An 18,177-nucleotide genomic window follows, 5' to 3' on the forward strand; every position below is an offset into this window, starting at 1 on the left:
ATACAAAGAGGAAAAAGTCTTGGATGGTTCCAAGCAGATGTGAGGATTTGAAAGAGGGCTTGGAATCAACGAACTCTGGGGGCGTGAGGCATCAGTGCTTTCATTGAGAAGGAGCACAGCTGAAGGCCATCAGAGAAACAGAGCAGAACAGCCACAAATGTGAAAGATGATGCCTTAATTTCAGCAAATTACTGTATTTCAGCTAGATTTTTGTTTCTAAAATGAAGCTATTAATTTAGATTGAGAAATGAATGCCCCCAAATGGTTTTCTTTTCTTTTGGATTGAAACTTTAATTTTTTGTTTGAAAGGATCTTGTTACTTTAAGCTGAACTGTTGTGAGACTTCCCCCATTAGTTTTAGTGATGCTGGGCTCACCTGAGCTTCATGTCCAATTCATGGTCAACAGTGAAGCTAGAGATGCTGCTACTAGCTCAGGAGAGAACATACCAACTGTCTCACTATTTATTTGCCTTCCCATCTACTCAGTAAATCTAGGGGTATTAAATAAAAAGGGTTCAAAATCTGTTATTTTAAAAGGTCGATGCACAATAGTGTTTTTCAACTTTGACAGTATAGTAGTATCCCTTGGAGGAGTTTTAAAAGATACTAATGAATGGGTCCCACTTCAAACCAGTTTAATCAGACTTTCTGGGATGATGGTGGGGGCCGGGCATCAGCATTTTTAAAGTTTTTGTGAGATGTGCCATTGAGAAGTACTGCCGTAGAGGGAGGGAGAAGGGCGATGCAGGGTGGAAAAGGAATGAAGGTGGGAACAGACATGAAGGAGCAAGAATAGGGATGCTGAGATGAGTGGGTTATGCCTTTGAAGCTAAGGCTTGGCCACATGCTAAAGCTATGTGACATTGGACAAGTTACCTCTCTTTGAACCTCAGTTTTCCTATTTTTTTTGATGAGGATATTCATACTTACAGTGTAGTCATGAGGATAAAACGATGTATGAAAAGTTTTTGGCAATAATAGGCAGTTTATATATAAAACTATTTTAGTATTATTATTAGATAGCATTATTAAAATATTATATGAGGGGCACTTCTGGAAGTTCTCCATAGGAAAGAGGGTGAGGAAGATGACCTCAGGGTTGACTGAGCAATGAGGGTAGAGACAAATGGCAGTGTCCCAACAGCACAGTGGCATTACCTCTGCATATATGAGCGCAGGAGTGTGATTCCCAGAAGGAAATACATCATGATGGAGCACACCATCATGGCCAGTCCCAGGAGAATGGCTCGGTCCTCTCCAGCCTTTAGTGCTGTGACTGTTTTCCTTTTGTCCAGGAGGTCGTGGTCCCTGATTTTTTGGTAGATATTTCTAAAGTTGAAAAACAATGCAATATTAAATAAAGTTCAAAGTTAATCAGTATGCGCCTGGAGAACGGGTACGTTTCTACCCCTGTCTTGCTGGAGCTAAGAGACCCAGAGGACACTTCTGAACCTGCCTGAGTGCAACTGGATCCCAGCATGTAATTCTAACCCTGCAACGTATCATGTGTGCATGCATGGACACACACGTACACATGTGCATAACATGAGCAGACAGGGACCCTCCTTATTTACCTTGAGGCTCACATCTAATGGCAAACTAATGTTCCTTCTTTCCATTTCTACAGAAAGAAAGCAATTCCTCAACCTTCAAAATAATTCTTTGGGTTCATTGACTTTACCATCTATCAAGTCATCTACCATTGATATATTTTGTAATTTCTGCATACCTAATTCAAATAAATGGCAACATAAATCAGAAATCTATCAATTTAATCATGCTATTCCCTCAGTAGGGATAGACAGAAGCTATTTTGGTTAACATTCTTCTCGAGCTTAGGGGTGCTTAGGGCTCTTTTGGCTTGAGATTTATAAGCAGTGTGAAGATGTGGGGTGGTGATCCTGCCTACTTTTTCTTATATGAGTAAATACTTGAGTGATTTAGAAAAGTTTTAGTCAAATCAAGGCAAATCAAGGCTGGTCTTCATAACTTTGAACAGTTTTATTAGTACTTTTATTTGGGGTTTTAGAGAAGCAACATAGGAACATGAGCTTGAAGTCAAATTGTGTCCTGTTCGAATCTGTTTACTAACTGTGTGATCAACAAAAAGTTCCTTAGCCTTTTCAATCCCCAGTTTCTTGCAAAGTAGAAATAACATTTAAAAGCTTTGTAATGGCTAAAGGAGATGAGGGTAGGCAGATCATCTTGCAAAATGACTGATGTAAATATTTAATAAAGGTTCTCATTCAAAAAATGGGGTGGACATAAAATCAATAAAGATATCTCCAACCTAAATAACACTACAAATTAAATAGACCTAATGGACAACTACAGACTATTCCACCCCAAACAGCTGAATTTACCTGTCTCTTAGCTGAGAATATAATAGTTTCCAAAATATATTATATTCTAAGTCACAAAACAAATCATAGCAAATGCAAAAAAATCACATAATCCCATATATAATATAATAAAAGAATGAAGCTAGAAATCAACAGTAAGAAAAATAAAAACCACATAAACACAGGGAGATTGAACAAAACTCTCTTTAATGAAGAATGGATCAAAGAAGAAATGAGAATAGAAGTCAATAAATTTTTAGGAATAAACAGGAACAGAGATACAAAATATCAAAATCTCTGGGACATTATAAAATCAATTCTAAGAGGAAAATTTATAGCACTGAGTGCGTACAGTAAACAATTAGCGAGATCCCAAATAAGTAAGTTTATGCTCCACCTCAAGGCCTCAGGAAAAGAACAAACTAACTCCCAAACCAGTAGAAGACAGAGATAATTAAAAACAGAGCCCAAATCAATGTGATTGAGAACAAGAAAATACAAGGATTAATGCAATGAAGAGATTGTTCTTTGAAAAGATAAATAAGATTGACATACCCTTATCCAAACTATCCAAAAGAAAGAGTGAGAAGAAGCAAATCAACAATTTCAGAGATAAAAAAGGAGATATCACTACAGATCCTTCTGAAATCCAGAGGATTATCAGAAACTATATTGAAAATTTATACTTCAATAAACAGGAAAATCTGGAAGATATTGTCAAATTTGTAGACACATATGATCTGCCTAAAGTGACTCAGGAAGATACAGAAAACCTAAACATACCAATATTAAGTAATGAAATTAAAAACTGCAGTTAAAAGCCTTCCAAAAAAGCAGAGCCCAGGACCTTATGGATTCTTAGCTGAGTTCTAGCAGACCTTTACAGAAGAACTAACACCAGTCTTTCTGAAATTATTCCATGAAATTGAAAGACAGGGAATACTCCCAAATACATTTTATAAAGTCAGTATAACTCTGTTAGTAAACCAAACAAAGATGCATTTTCAAAGGAAAGAAGACTACAGACCAATATCCCTGATGAACAAAAATGCAAAAATCCTTAATAAAATATTAGCAAACTCCATTTAAAAACACATAAGAAAGATAATACACCAAGTTCAAATGGGTTTTATTCCAGGGATGCCAGGTTGGTTCAACATATGCAGAAATCAGTAAATGTAATTCTTCACTTAAATAGAATTTAGAACAAAAATCACATAATCATCTCAATAGATACAGAAAAGGCCTTTAATAAAATCCAACACCTATTGAGGTTAAAAAAACGGGAGAAGCTAGGAATTGAAGGAACTTACTTCAACATCATAAAGGTCATTTATGACAAACACAAAGCCAAAATCATATTAAATGAGAAAAACTAAAAACATTTCTTCTAAAATCAGGAACAGACAAGACTGTCCATTTTCACCATTCCTATTTAATATTGTCCTCAAAAAACTAACCAGAGCAATCAGGCAAGAAAAGGAAACAAAAAGGATACAGATAGGAAATGAAGTTGTTAAATTACGATATGATTCTATAACTAGAAGACCCAAAACTTCACCAGAAAACTTCTAGATATAAATGAGTTTAGCAAAGTAGCAGGATACAAGATCAACACCTATAAATCAATAGCTTTCCTAAACTCCAACAGTGATTCAACCAAGGAAGAAATTAGGAAAACCATCCCATTCACAATAACCTAAATACACACACACACACACACACACACACACACACACACACACATATATTTGGGAATTAATCTAAGGTGGTAAGAGAGTTCTATAATGAAAATTATAGAACACTGAAGAAAGAAATTGAAGACAACCTTGGAAGATGGAAAGACATCCATGTTCTTAGGAAGAATCAATTTTGTCAAAATGACCATACTATCAAAAGCAACATACAGATTCAATGCAATTCCCATCAAACTACCAATGACATTATTCATAGAATTAGAAAAAATTATGAAATTTATTTGGAAGAATAAGAGACCCAGAGAGCTAAAGCAATACTAAGAAGGAAAAGCAAAGCAGAAGGTGTCATAATACCAACTGAAATGATACTACAGAGCTGTAGTAACAAAAACAGCATGATATTGGCATCAAAATAGACTTGAAGACCAATGGAACAGAATAGAAGTCACAGAGACAAATCCACATACCTATACCTGCCTGATATTTGATGCAGGCATCAAAAATATATCTTGGAGAAAAGACAGACTTTTAACAAATGATGTTGGGAAAACTGGAAAGCTGTATGTAGAAACAATGACATTAGACTCCTCTTTCTCACCCTGTACAAAACTCAAATCAAAATGGATCAAAGACTTATGAATTAGACCAGATATTTACAATTGCTAGAAGAAAAGATAAGGTCCATACTCTACCATATAAGTGCTGGTACCAACTTCCTTAACAAAACTCCCTGAGTGCAAGAAATAAAATTAAGAATCAATAAGTAGGATGCCATCAAACTAAAAAACTCCTGCATAACAAATTGTAAATGGGTAATAATGAGTATAATACATTCCACTATTGTCATGTATGTAAAAAAAAAGAAGGTGAAGGAGAGAGCCTACAGAATAGGAGAAAATCTCTGATAGGGGATTAATAACCAGAATAAAGAATTCAAAAAAACTTAACGCCCAAAATACAAATAACCAAATCAATAAATAGGCAAAAGAACTACATAGAAACATTTCAAAAGAAGACACACAAATGGACAACAAATAAATGAAAAAAATGTTCAATAACTCTCACAATCAGGGAAATGCAAATCAAAACTATATAAGATTTCATCTCACTCTAGTCAGAATGATATTTATCAAGAATATGAACAACAATGAATGCTGATGAGGTTGTGGGGGAAAAGGTACATTTGTGTATGGTTGGTGGACTGGTAGACTAGTACAATCACTCTGGAAAGCAGTATGGAATTCTTCAGAATACTAGGGATGAAATCATCATATGTCCCTGCCATCCCACTCCTTAGTGTTTTCCCAAATGATCTAAAATTGGCATACTACAGCAATACAGCCACCTTAATATTTATAGTAGCACAATTCACAATAGCTAAATGATGGAATCAACCCAGATGCCTGTCAGTAGATGAATGGATTAAGAAATTGTGATTGTTACAATGCACACACAATAGAGTCCTACTCAGCCAAAAAGAAGAATGAAATTCTGGCACTTGCCAGTAAATGGATAGAAATGGAGAAAATTATGCTAAGTGAAATGAACCAAACTCAGAAACTCAAAGATTGAATGTTTTCTCTCGTCTGTGGAAGCTAGCGTAAAATAAAGGAAAGGGGGAGGAAAGGGTAGGATAAAATAAAGAACCAATTAAATACAAATTAATAGACAAGGAAAAGGAAATCTCGTAGAGGAAGGAGAATGGGAGAGGGGAGGGAAAAGGAGGGGATGATGGACTGAAATCAATTTCCACATATGTATGAGCTTGTTAGGATGAACCAAACCACTATGTACAACTATAAAGCTCTTATTAAAAAATGGAGTGGGAGCTATGGTTTAATGACATGAATATTAGACCATCATAAAATTTCTACCATTCTTCAAAGACTATCTGCAGGACAGAATGGCAAGGAAATTAATAATATATAAAGCTTAGGAATGGAGGAATGGATTTGAAGCAAGCAGGAGAAGAAAGAAAAGGTGAGAAAATTCTGGAGGTGTTGGTGCTTGGGGAGATGTATGAGAAGTGGGGGGTAGGAAGTCAATGCTTGGGAATTCCAGAACTCCTGCTGATCAAGATACAGCTTGGGCACTCTCAGTTCCTATTTTGATAGGGAGCTTTGCATTGCAGGGCAGTGGGAGTAGGAAAGCTGCTGGCCTATTGGAACTGGAAACAGGACAAATGGTCCTGAAAACTGAGAAGGAAGCTCTTAAGCCAATTTTTAAGCTTTAAACAAAAACCAAAATGCACAAGACAGACCACATTTTCCTTTAATATTTTTATCACTGTTTATTCATGTTTCTTGGAAAAGAAACCAGAATAGAATCAAATGTGGAATTTGCAGGGGAATAAGAGACGCCCATTGTTTGTACAATTGTGTGTACATTTAGGGTTATATTTAGCTTTGTGCTCCAGAATGACCTTACCGGTGTTTATGGCTCATATCTGTTCTGATTGGCTGGTTTATTCTGGAATGATTGCTAAATATTTTGGTTCCCTGTACAAAGAATGTGTATGTATTTAATATACATATATAGAAGGTTTTAGGTATTTATTATTTTAGTTATCAGTGTACAAAATTAATTGTTATCATCATTAAAGTTCTCTTCACGAACTAGTTTATGCAAATCTTTCCTCCAGGAGTGGGCATTGTGTGGGAGCAGCATCCCAGCTACCTAGATGTCTTCATTCATCATCTTTTCATGGCCTGTTCTTCCTGTCTTCTTGCCGCCTTCACTCACTCTAGGCTGTTTGTGATCATTGCCAGAGTCTTGGAAAGACCACATTCTTCATTATCCTCCAGCTCCCAAGCCCAATATCGTTGGATTAGCTGGTCTGCCCTGCTTTTGACTTCCATAGACTGGTAACCACCCACCTTCTGTCTCCCATTCTTTTTTGCAATTTTCTTTGAAAATTGTACGGTTTATCATCAAAGCTCTTTAAACTTGACCTTTTATGAACTTGACAAAAAAAAAATCAGTGCCCATTAGCAGCTAAAGCTGGTGAGCAGGAAGACTTCTGAAGCAGGAAAGATAGGTTGAGATTGAGTGGCTTCAAAGATCTGCTGTAAAATAATAATCTGATGTAACTTCACTATTATTTATCAACATGTATTTAACTCTGATGGCTGCCATTGAGATTCGCATTTCCTGCAGATGGAAGCCATCGAGGAGAGAGCAATAGTCTCAGAAAGTTCTAGGGTATTAGACTGTCACACAGCATTTCTTATGTCACTGTATACTCATAAAATAGATGAGGAATAATCAGTCAGTATGTCACCAGAGCAAGAAGCATATAAAAATGATTCAAACAGGTAATTTAAAAACAAATTGCAATTTGAAAATGGTTAACAAATGCTCTTCATATACTGTGGAGCCAGGGGTTAGGGGGGAAGTGACTTGTTTCCATATAGCTCAAAGTCATCTGGGAAATGAGGATATTACCCAGTGAAATGAAAATGGTGAGTGGGGTGAGCCACATCCAAAGAATCAATCAATCAATAATGATTCAATTAAAGGATCCAATAATGATTGGATTAAAGGATAAACAAAAGGAATGAATGGATAGTTTGAAAGACCAAAGTGTTTAGATGTACAGACTTATCTTGAGTGCTGGTAACCTCTTGTTTCTGGGGATATGGCCTTGGCACAATTAGAAGACAGATATAAAAATAATATCAACATATGGTAGTAAGTTCAATGATGAAATAACTTACAGTATTCCCAATGTTTAGGGAACGGGATAGGGAGTAAGAATTGTGGTTTGGGAAGGCTTCCTAGGGTGGCATCTTAAACAGACTCTTCACGTTTGATTTGGAATCGATGCCATGAGACGAAGAGTTGAGGACAGTCCAGATGGAAGGGATCACATGAAAAACTAGTATGGAGACTACCTGAAACTAAAAGTATGTTAGTATCACTGGGGTGAGTGTGGGTCAGAGGAAATGGGGCAGATATATTTGGAAAAGTAGTCTGGTCAGGAAGAGTTCTGTAAGTCTTTCTAGAGATTGGCGTCTCTCCTGTAGTTAAAGGGGAAGCTGTCAGTGGATGACATGATCAGAACTGAGTTTCAGGATGACCACGGTGGCTGCTGTGTGGAGATTAAATTATAAATGGGACAAGACTTAAATCAGAGAGAAGAATTGGGAGAGATGGTAACAATAATGTTGGTGAAGGATGATCAGGGCTGGATCCAGGATCACGGTGGGCTGGAGGGAAGAGGATGTTTGGAGAAATATCTTGGAAATAAAATGTCAGAATTTGGCAACTGATAGAATATAGAAGCTGATGAGGGAGTGAGTTTTAGATCTATGTCTCAGTGCTTTACTTGGACAACAGGGGAGATGATGAAGAGTGGTAAGGCAGAACTCTTATTTTCCTACACTTTGCAGGGTCCAAAGAGAGTTCCCCCTACCTTTCCCCCATTTCTGACCTTGCTAAAAAAGGAGGGAGAGGATGATTGCACATTTATAAATTCTCTTCCCCCTGGTTAGGTGTCTGGAGCTCAGGTGGAGGAGTAGCTAATTTGATTGATGAGATGGGTGATACCCTGATAATTGGGGGACTAAATCTCTCTTTTGGGTGAGTTTGAAGTTCATTGCTCCTGTGTGGTACAACCTATTATTATTTTAAAAAAAATTATTTCACACTCTCCTTTGCCTTTCAGTGTCCAAGTAGTGAGCCCCTGTTAGGGAAGGAAGTGTGCATATCCTAAGTGTTAATGGGTTAGTGAATTGGTCCCTATCAAACCCAGTTGTCTTCAATGGTAGATAGAAGGGGCATGTCCCGAGCCTCAGGCCTAAGCATCATCCTTCATACTAACAAGTCTTGTGTGTTGGGGGTTACAGTGCCACCAATATCTAAGCTGATGTTTCATCTTCTTTTAGCTCTTCATGTCTATGCTCTATGAATCAACTTGAGAGGACAAGAAACTGTCCTTGGTGTGAGAAATAAGGGAGGGAATGTCAATACAATTTACAGAAGTAGAGAGTTCAAGAGGAAGAATGAGTCTGGGTTATGATTATGAATTCAGTTTTGGATGGGTGTGCAATTAGTAGGTATAGAGAAGGAATTTGACTTTATAAGTTTGAAGTGGATCTAGCCTTGGTGTGTCCCAGCAAAACTAAACTTAAGCTCTTTTGAGGCAGTGTTGACTCCGTGATGAACCATGAGTCGACATGAAGGATAAAGTGAATATTCATACATATTGACAACAGATAACAGATATATACAGTCTTTACTACATAAACAGGGAACATTCTGCCCAAATCCTTTTAGAAAATAGAAATTATTAATAAGTCTTACAAGTCCAACTCCAACAAAAATCTTTTTGATAAATATTCTTGTAAGCAAAAGATTTTCAAGTTGGGCGCAGTGGCGTATGCCTATAATTCCAACAACTTGGAAGGCTGAAACTGGAGGATCACCAGGTTGGGCAACTTAATGAGACACTGTCCCAAATTAAAATAAATACATAAATAATCAAACAAACAAATAAATAAATAAAGAAGGCTGGGAGTGCAGCTCAGTGATAGCACTACTGGGTACAATCCCCAGGGTTGCAAAAAAAAAAATTTTTTTTTCAATTATCCAATAAAGTTTTATTTTCACCCCAAGCAATAATCAACAGAGTACAATTTTATTTCAAACACTATATTTGGGTACTTTCTTTAAATTTGATATTTGGACTCATTCTATAATTCATAAGCACATTAGTTATGAGGATACGCACGTGCGCTCACACACACACACATACACACACACAGAGGACATAAAGAGTAGAAAGTCCAATAAAGACTCTTTGGCTCTTTCTTACTCATGTAAAGTCAGATTCCCTTGGTTTCTGTTCTACAGGGAGAAAGGTATTCAGGTGAAGGCAGGGCAAAGGCCATTTATGAATTCATTTATTAATTTGTTAGTCAACATGTTAAGTCTTCATAAAAAGAACCACAAGCATCTAAGTCCTGGGGGCAGGAAGTGAAGAAGGCTGATTTCTTGGGATTGCCGCATGAGGTATTAATCATGACAAGATCTGGTAATGAGGCTGAATAGAGAGGTGTACGAAAGGGAAGAAAAGAAAGCCAATATGCTGAGTGTCAGTTTGCCAAAGGATCAGTTACTGAATGGCTGATTCACAGAAAGTCAATTTATTGAAGAATCAGCTCACTAAATGAATACAATTTATCTATTTTACCCTACTTAGAGATTTAACAAAGATGTATTTTAAGCATTATTGTTTTCAACATAATACGTGAATATGAATAGATGTTTTCTATGAATGTTTTAAGACTGTATTTTAAAAATGCACTTAATCATCAAGTATGTTCTTACTAATGTGTTCCTCTTAGCAGTATTTTAAAATTGGCCTGATTTTTTTTTTTTTAAAAAGCGGTTTCGTAGTGGGCTCAGTTTCTTTATAAATATATTATTAAGAATATATTTATAGATATATCTTTCTTGAGTAGTGTGTAAATATACTCTGCTAATAGAATAAACATTTAACATTTCATTCGGGAGCCTTTTAGTTTATACTGATTTATTTTTTTCCAAATCCTTTTATTTCTTTACTAAATTATTTATTTATTCTAATTTGTTATACATAATGGCAGAATGCAATTCATTCCATATTACACATATAGAGCACAATATTTCAAGTCACTGGTGGTATGCAAAGGATTTTCACACCATTCGTGTTAGGCATTTGCTGTTTTGCTAACACTTAGGCATCATTCGGATTGTTGTGGCAATTTCACATTTTGACAACTTTGATGGACTTGTCAACTTTATCCATTAACCAAAATTTGTTTCTTTTACCTATTCACTAAGGATATGGTAGCTGATTTGGGATGGTAATATTTAACATTTTTTGAAAATTCAGTCAAGTTTTTATTTTGTCCTCATGACATCAGTTTACTGAATGTTCAATTGGTCTCTGGTCTTGTTATCACAACAGGGGGGATTTGGATGAGAATGGTGGGACCTTCTGCTAAAGGAATATTGAAGAGGAAAACCAGCAAAGCATACAGTCTGGCTTACTGACCTAGAGAGAGAGGAAACCCAGGCAGAGGAGGGGAGACCAACAGCCACAGAGTGTGGGAGGGCATGGCCAAGGAGGAGGTTCAGGGAGGAACAGAGGACAGAGAGAAGATGGGACTGGAGACAGAGTGTGTCTGGAACACAGAGAGGGAAAGGTAGAGGAGCAGAGAGATAGAGATAAGAGGAGTCCCCAAATAGGGGCCCTTTGGGGCCTTACTTGTCTTTGATAACCAATTTAATGTGGGTTATGATAGAACTATGTAAAGTCACAATGGTCATACAAAATTTTTGGTTCATAGCTAAATTCAATACAGTCAATAAAATGATTGATTGGGAAATGGCTTTTTTGGCAAATTGATTTTAGACACATTGACTATCGCTGCATTAGGCATCCCTCAATATGAACATTCAGAGGATCCATGGCAGAGGAATTGGCCCAGGGCTATGGCTATAAGCATGAAGATGGTTTAGAAGACTGTCACTTGGGAGCCATTGATGTAAGTGGTAATGGCTGAGGGTCCTGTGAAAGATGGAATTGGGCCTTGGATGAGCAAATAATTAAGAAGAGGGGGAAGATCTGGGAAAATTTTGAGTAGGGATACTTGAATGTGATTGGATTGCAGGATCTGGTGGGTGGGGATTGGCAGGCAGTTAGCTAGTTAGAGAGAAGCCAAGAATAAAGGATGTGTGTGTCCTCTGAGGTCACCATAGACATTAAAATAATTTAAGCAAGTACAATAATTAGATTTGTACTTTAGGAAGATAACTCCTGTTAGTGTTTGTGTGTTATCTAGAAAGGTTTATATCTCGAGGCAGAGATTGATTCTGAAACTCTTCTAGTGTTTCAGATATTAGTTAAAGAGGGATTTTTAGAAAGAAGTGGCAGAGGAGATGAGCATTTAGATCTGAGCATCATTTGTGTCCAGGATCAACTATTAAACACTGTGGGTTTTAATGATCCTTTCTAGCTAGTCAGAGAAACAAAGATGGTTTGGGTACAAGAATGTGGGAAGTGTAAGAAGAGAAGTCTGTGAAGGATCCTGACACTGTCAGAGAGGTGAGGGGGTACCAGATGGGTATAGGAAAGAAAACTAGGGAAGATATGAATTAGAAGTAGAGAATTAAGTAGATATAAAATTACTTGGCTGAGAGCTTTTCAGGAACTTACACATAATATTTAATATACTGAATATTGATATTTATGTCTCTATGGCCCAATGAGTACTGAGCTGCTTAAGAGATAGAGACAGACCCCATTCATCTTTGTAGACTCAATCTCTTGCACTTATTAAGCTTATAAAATATATTTTTATTTGGACTGAAAATAACTACCATGAGCATAGATTGTGAGGTAGCCAGCATAGGGAGGCAGAATAGTCAACTAAAACCAAATAAATCAGAATCCATGGGTAGAACAGGCTCCTGGCTTCTTGCTTCCCATCTGTGTTCATTGGATTCTACCACCAACAAATTTAGTACTCTTCCAGAAAAAATTCAGTTTTTCTAGGAATCAAGAGTTCTAGTTTCCAGACTTCAAGGAGGGTCTCCTTCTGTGGGATCTCATGAGGGCAGACTGCAGGGCAATAGATTACTGGATCCCTTCTGAGCTGAAATGAGTGGAGCTGCTGTCCATTTATGGCCCAGGAGACCCCATCTGTCATTTCACATGGCAGAGCATCACAGACATGGTTCTGCCTTCTGTTCACTTTGGTTTCCTACTTTCCTGAGATGTGCTTCTTTGTATGTTTGTCTTTATCTTCTAGAAGTTCCAGATTTCATGGATGTTCCTCAAGTTAGTGTATATTTAGGGTCCAATTTGATTAGTTTAATTATTATCCTCTTTTCACTCTTTGAACCTGCACATTCCATTGGAAACAATGTGCTTTTGAGTTTGGGAACTAATGACAGCCATTCTTAATACAGTCATTAACATGAGTTTTTTTTTTATTTGGTCCATAAATTTAATGTTATTGTTTCCAATTAATTTGTGGGGCTTTCCCACAAATTGTAATATTATGAACCTTATTGTATGACTAGGACACTAAAGATGAAAATGAAAAATTGGGAGTTATTTTTTAGGCCTTTTTTTCTTATCAGATCACTACTGCAATGATATCTCCCATATTTTAATTCTTATTTATTTTTATCTGATCCATTAGCACATTAAATTTTTATAAAATGTTTTAGCGCACAATATAGAAAGAAACAGAAAATTATATGAATTGTTTAGATAAACGAGGGTATCTTTATAATCTAAAGAGCCTTTCAGAAGCATTACCTTTATTTTGACTACATTATATGATTTCAGTGCAATAATGATAGAAACAAATAACAAAAATAACTAGAAGGACTATATATACAGAAATAAAAATATAGCACAAAGAACTCATGGATCATAGAATAAAATCTGATAGAAATTAGGAAGTATTTAGAATTGAATATGGAAAACACTATGGATCATCTGGTAGATGCAGTTAGAGTCATAGGAAGAGAAAGTAATTTTAAATGTTTATATTAGAGGAGAAAACTTGAAAATCAACATGCCAGGCGTCCAACAAAGGAGGTTATGAAAATATTAGCAGAACATACTAAAGATAATAGAAGGAAGTAAAAATGAGTGGTAATAAATGTATTGCTATTTGTTGAAATATGATTTAAGATAGATTTCTAAGTCATTTTATCCCTTGGCAATGGGCACCGCACGCACTTACTTGTTTTTCTCTTGTTGATCTGTCTTTTGTTACAGGAATCTGTCCCAACTGTCCCAATTATGAACTTACACGAGTTCAGAAAAAAAAATAAAGTCTTTCTCTCCTTCATAGGGGAGACTGAAATCAATGTAGATATTAATCTTATTTAATCAGAAAAAGACTTGATGAAGAATGGTGGAATGTGATGGACATCATTATCCAAGTGCATGTACGAAGACTCGAATTGGGTGTCAACAGACTTTATATACAAACAGAGATATGAAAAATTGTGGCATATATGTGTAATAAGAATTGTAATGCATTCTGCTGTCATGTATTTAAAAAATAAAATCAATAAAACTAAAAAAAGACTTGATGGCAGAAAGATATAATTTTGCCACAATGCATTAATGGAAATGTGGTAAACATGACCTGAGAAGCTCATTCTCAAATTTACATGAAGTGCAAATAGTTAAGAAAAGCAAATGAACTCCTGATTAAAAAAGAATAAGATAGATGTCTTATTTGATAACATATCAATATGTAAAATAAAACTCAATTGTGGTATTTGCCTTAGGTAGATATAATACCTGAGACAATAATAGAGCAGATTAATAGACCAGAATAGAGATCCAAAAACATAACCATGCACACATGGAAATGTAATATATGATACGTGTGTGTTTTTAGATCGATGGGAAAATAATACATTGTCCAGTGAGTGATGTTGGGGCAACTGGTTAACTCTATAGAAAAAAATTTGGATGCCTACTTCACACCTACCACAGAAGCCAATTCCAGATGATTAAAGACTTAATTATAAAAGGTAAAGCTGCAAAATATTTAGAAAATGGTATGGGAAAAAATCCTTTTGAACTTGCTTAACAATGAAATGTTTTCAGAGAAGAAAATGTATTACTTTATATTGTTGGGCTTGGGGAATGGAGGATGAGGATAGAATCTAGTGTGGTGCATGTAGCAGATGATCAGAAAAAGGGCTGGCTTAGACTCCAAATAATAAAAACAAGTAAAATTGACTTTAATTTCTTCTGAGCAATGAAATGTTTTATTCAGAATTTTCAGTGAGATTTTTTCCTTCCAGTTACTTGTTCTGCCTGTTTTTAAGCTGGTTTCTGATGTTTCACTGTCTTAAGAATTCCAGGAAATCCAATATCCTGACAAGTTTGTCTCTGGAATCAGGAAAAGGCTGTATGGCTGGCTAGCCCCTCCTGGCATTGCTTTAGGAGCATAAGTGGAGAAAAGAGGCACACACAGAAGCCAGGTTTGCAGAAGGAAAAATGAGGGTGGATCAATCACTAGCAATGTGAGACAGCACTGCCAGACGATCCTGTTAATTTATTTCCAAATAATTTAACTTGAAGACTGTAATTGTCTTGATTCATTATTGGCCATTATCGTCATGATTACTGTCACCAAAAGCAGCTTTTTTTTTTTGGTGGTGGCGCTGGGAATTGAACCCAGAGCCCCGGGTACGCTAGGCAAGCACTCTATCACTCAACTACAGCCCCAGCTTTACCACTGAACTACAGCCCCAGCCTAACCATTAGCAGAATGACAGCTTCTGCTCAAAGTCAGCTTTAAAATCTGAGTCTTATCCTTAAGAATCTGTGAACTATGCAGTAAAGATGAAGATGTGGTCAAGGAAGAGGCATGGACCAATGATCCAACATTCACTTAGGGACCCCCACTTAGCAAAAGATTCCATTGCTTGTATTTGTTGGCTATTTTTCATCTGTTTCTATTAACTTTGTACGCCAACCAGGCAAACCAATTTCATGAGCTTTTGCCTTCCTGTTTCACAAATAAAGCTTGCGATTTCTTTGTAGTCAATATTTTAATTATTTTAAATCCCATAGTTACTGAGATCATCTTTGAAAATAAAAAAAAAACTAAAGCAGTTAATTTGTCATAGAATCTTATTGATGCAGAACACTAAGTATTTGTTCCTTTTAAACTTCATCAATATTGCCAGTATATCATCATATGTTTATTATCTTCTTTGATATATAACTTTCAACTCTATTTTAACATGATGATGTCCCCTTGTGGGTTTGGCTGTTTACTGTTGCTCTGCATTTCTCATTTTTGACAAGAACCTTTGTAAAGCTGTGGGGGTGCAGGAGAGAGAGTTTGAGCTTGGTTTCAGATTTGGATTCTATCCTAGTTTGTTGTTGGACCCTTAAAGTTATTTCAAAACCCTGACCCTGCACTTTCTCATCTGTAAAATGGGCATAATAGCAGGGTAGTTTATGTAGAACAAGCAGTACTCAGTAATTTCTTCGTAAAAGAATATCAAAATGTATTAAAAATATTTGATGAAAGTAAATAGGAGGTGAAAGGATTATATTATAGTCCACCCACTCTGATAAAGCCTTCAGAATTTTAGGAGGACTGATCATTGACAGTCATAATATTCCTGTGGGGCAACAAAACCCTAGGATTTGGTTGCGACCCCTGAATTGTAAAACCAACTCTCTTACCCTTTGGCACCTTCACTGATAACAGCCTTTTAAACAAAACAACAACAAAAAAGGAGAAAATTACATACAAAATGTGGAATTTTAAAATGACACTTGAAACTTTAAAATGTGACGGATTGTGTTGAAAGATGATTCACCTTGAAAGCAAATAAAAAATAATTTAATTAAGCATTGAGAAAAAGCAGGTGAAAACCTAGAGATGAATAAAGAGTGAATTTTCAGGGATCTGCTTGTTGAAGTGACAAGCCCTGGGACTATGTGCAAACACTAGTTGCCTTGTGGGTTGTAATTTTACTTAAACATCACATAATTATTTTTCCATAATTAAGGAAACATAACATATTACAAAGCATTTGGGAAATAGAGAAATGAAAACTGTTTTCCTTCTGGACTTTTGCTTGTTATGTGCTTTCCGAGGATGCAGTGATTGTTTATATGCAATTTTTAAACTTGTATTTTTTTCCAGTTAATATTATGTTGAAGCCCTTTAAAGTGCTAAGCGATATATTACAGTATTATGACTAAACATGCTTTTTATTGTGACACTGAAGTGGCTTCCAAAATTTTACTTGCAATAATCATTGTGAATAACTTTGCTTTTGGAATTTTTCAAAGGAATTTTATCTGTAGGGTCATTTGAGTTTTAAGGGGAAAAATAATCCCTCAAAACAATATTCAGCTAAACCTCCCTCCGGTCCTTCCAGGGCCCAGCACCATTTATCTGCCTCATGTGCTACTTGCTTCAGCTGCTCTGTGCTAGTAAAGGAAGTTATGTTTAAAATTTAGTTTCACCTGAACCAATTGTACAAGGTCAATGGGGGAAGAGAGATGAGGAAGAAGAGAACAAATGGAGAGAAACTAAATATTTAAAAATGCTTCTAGAATTTTATGGAAACATCTACTCCTTCAACCCCAATAAGATGGTTGGACTGATCTGCAGATGCCACTCTTTCTCTCGTTAATGCTGCATTTGCCCCTTTGTCTTTCTTCTTGCTCCCTCATTCCTTCCCTGCTCCCAGGTTATCCATGCAACGATTCCGAGAGCTCTTTGAATTTGTCTTGTCCTCTTTGAGTGCTCTCACAGTTTCTGCTTTCCTTCCCTACCACATGTCCAGTGCTACAGAAACAGGATTTCTTCACATCAGCCAGCATTTATTGAGCATCTACTGTGTGCCAGTTAAGGTACAAAGGTCTGGAAATTCGACAGAGAGTAAAACAGTCTGTTCAGGTAAAGAGGATGATGGGGCTGGGGGAAGGGTAGGGATTGTGGTTGGATATCAAAAGGCAGAACTGTAGTTAGCTAAGAGTGGTGCGTGCGTGTGTGTGTGTGTGTGTGTGTGTGTGTGTGTGTGTATGAAAGTCAATTCCAACAGGGGACAGCATTCACAAAGCCATGTGGTACATGCAACATGAGAGGAGAAGGCAGGTCGGTGTCTGAAGCCCTGCTCCTTCAGTAAAGAGCCCATCCCACATCTCAAGACACAAAGCTCAGTTGCCTAGTGTTTCCTGGTCACCATCCTCTCTGCAGCCAGGTCAAACCTTCTGACAAGTGCCCAGGGTCCCAGTGCAGTTACCTTTTCTCATCGTGTCTGTAAGATGAGGAAGTCCGGCCACTGGTCCATATGAACATCTTAGAAGATGGTGGTCCAGGGTCTCCTTTCCTTGCGGTGGAAGTCCTGGAGGAATGGCGAAAAGACCTAGAAGAGGTATGCATTATGGTTAAATCTATTCCTTTGAGTTCTGGAACTTTGTATTAGCAACCAATAGCTCTCAGTGGATTGACTTTCTTAAATAACACCAGGTTTTTGATGCCTCGGGGACTGGCTCTCCATGCTGGCTGCACAATGAAATCAACTGGGAATCGTTTTAAAAACACACTGATGTCTGGTCCCTCCTTCAGAAATTTGCATT

The 18,177-nt window shown here is 36.8% G+C and overlaps 1 protein-coding gene across 1 annotated transcript in view; it reads right to left on the reverse strand.

The window, feature by feature from the left end:
• The window catches only part of Kcnmb2 (potassium calcium-activated channel subfamily M regulatory beta subunit 2), a 39,240-nt gene extending 21,344 nt beyond the window's left edge, over positions 1-17,896 (reverse strand). The window contains exons 1-2 of the mRNA XM_027942234.2: positions 17,841-17,896; positions 1,160-1,330 (exon numbers count right to left, since the gene is read on the reverse strand). Coding sequence (XP_027798035.1) covers positions 1,160-1,330; positions 17,841-17,896 — 227 coding nt within the window. The remainder of the gene's footprint in view (positions 1-1,159; positions 1,331-17,840) is intronic.
• Positions 17,897-18,177: the final 281 nt, after the last annotated feature.

The sequence above is a fragment of the Marmota flaviventris genome, chromosome 8 (assembly GCF_047511675.1).
Source record: "Marmota flaviventris isolate mMarFla1 chromosome 8, mMarFla1.hap1, whole genome shotgun sequence".
Taxonomy (NCBI): Eukaryota; Metazoa; Chordata; class Mammalia; order Rodentia; family Sciuridae; genus Marmota; species Marmota flaviventris.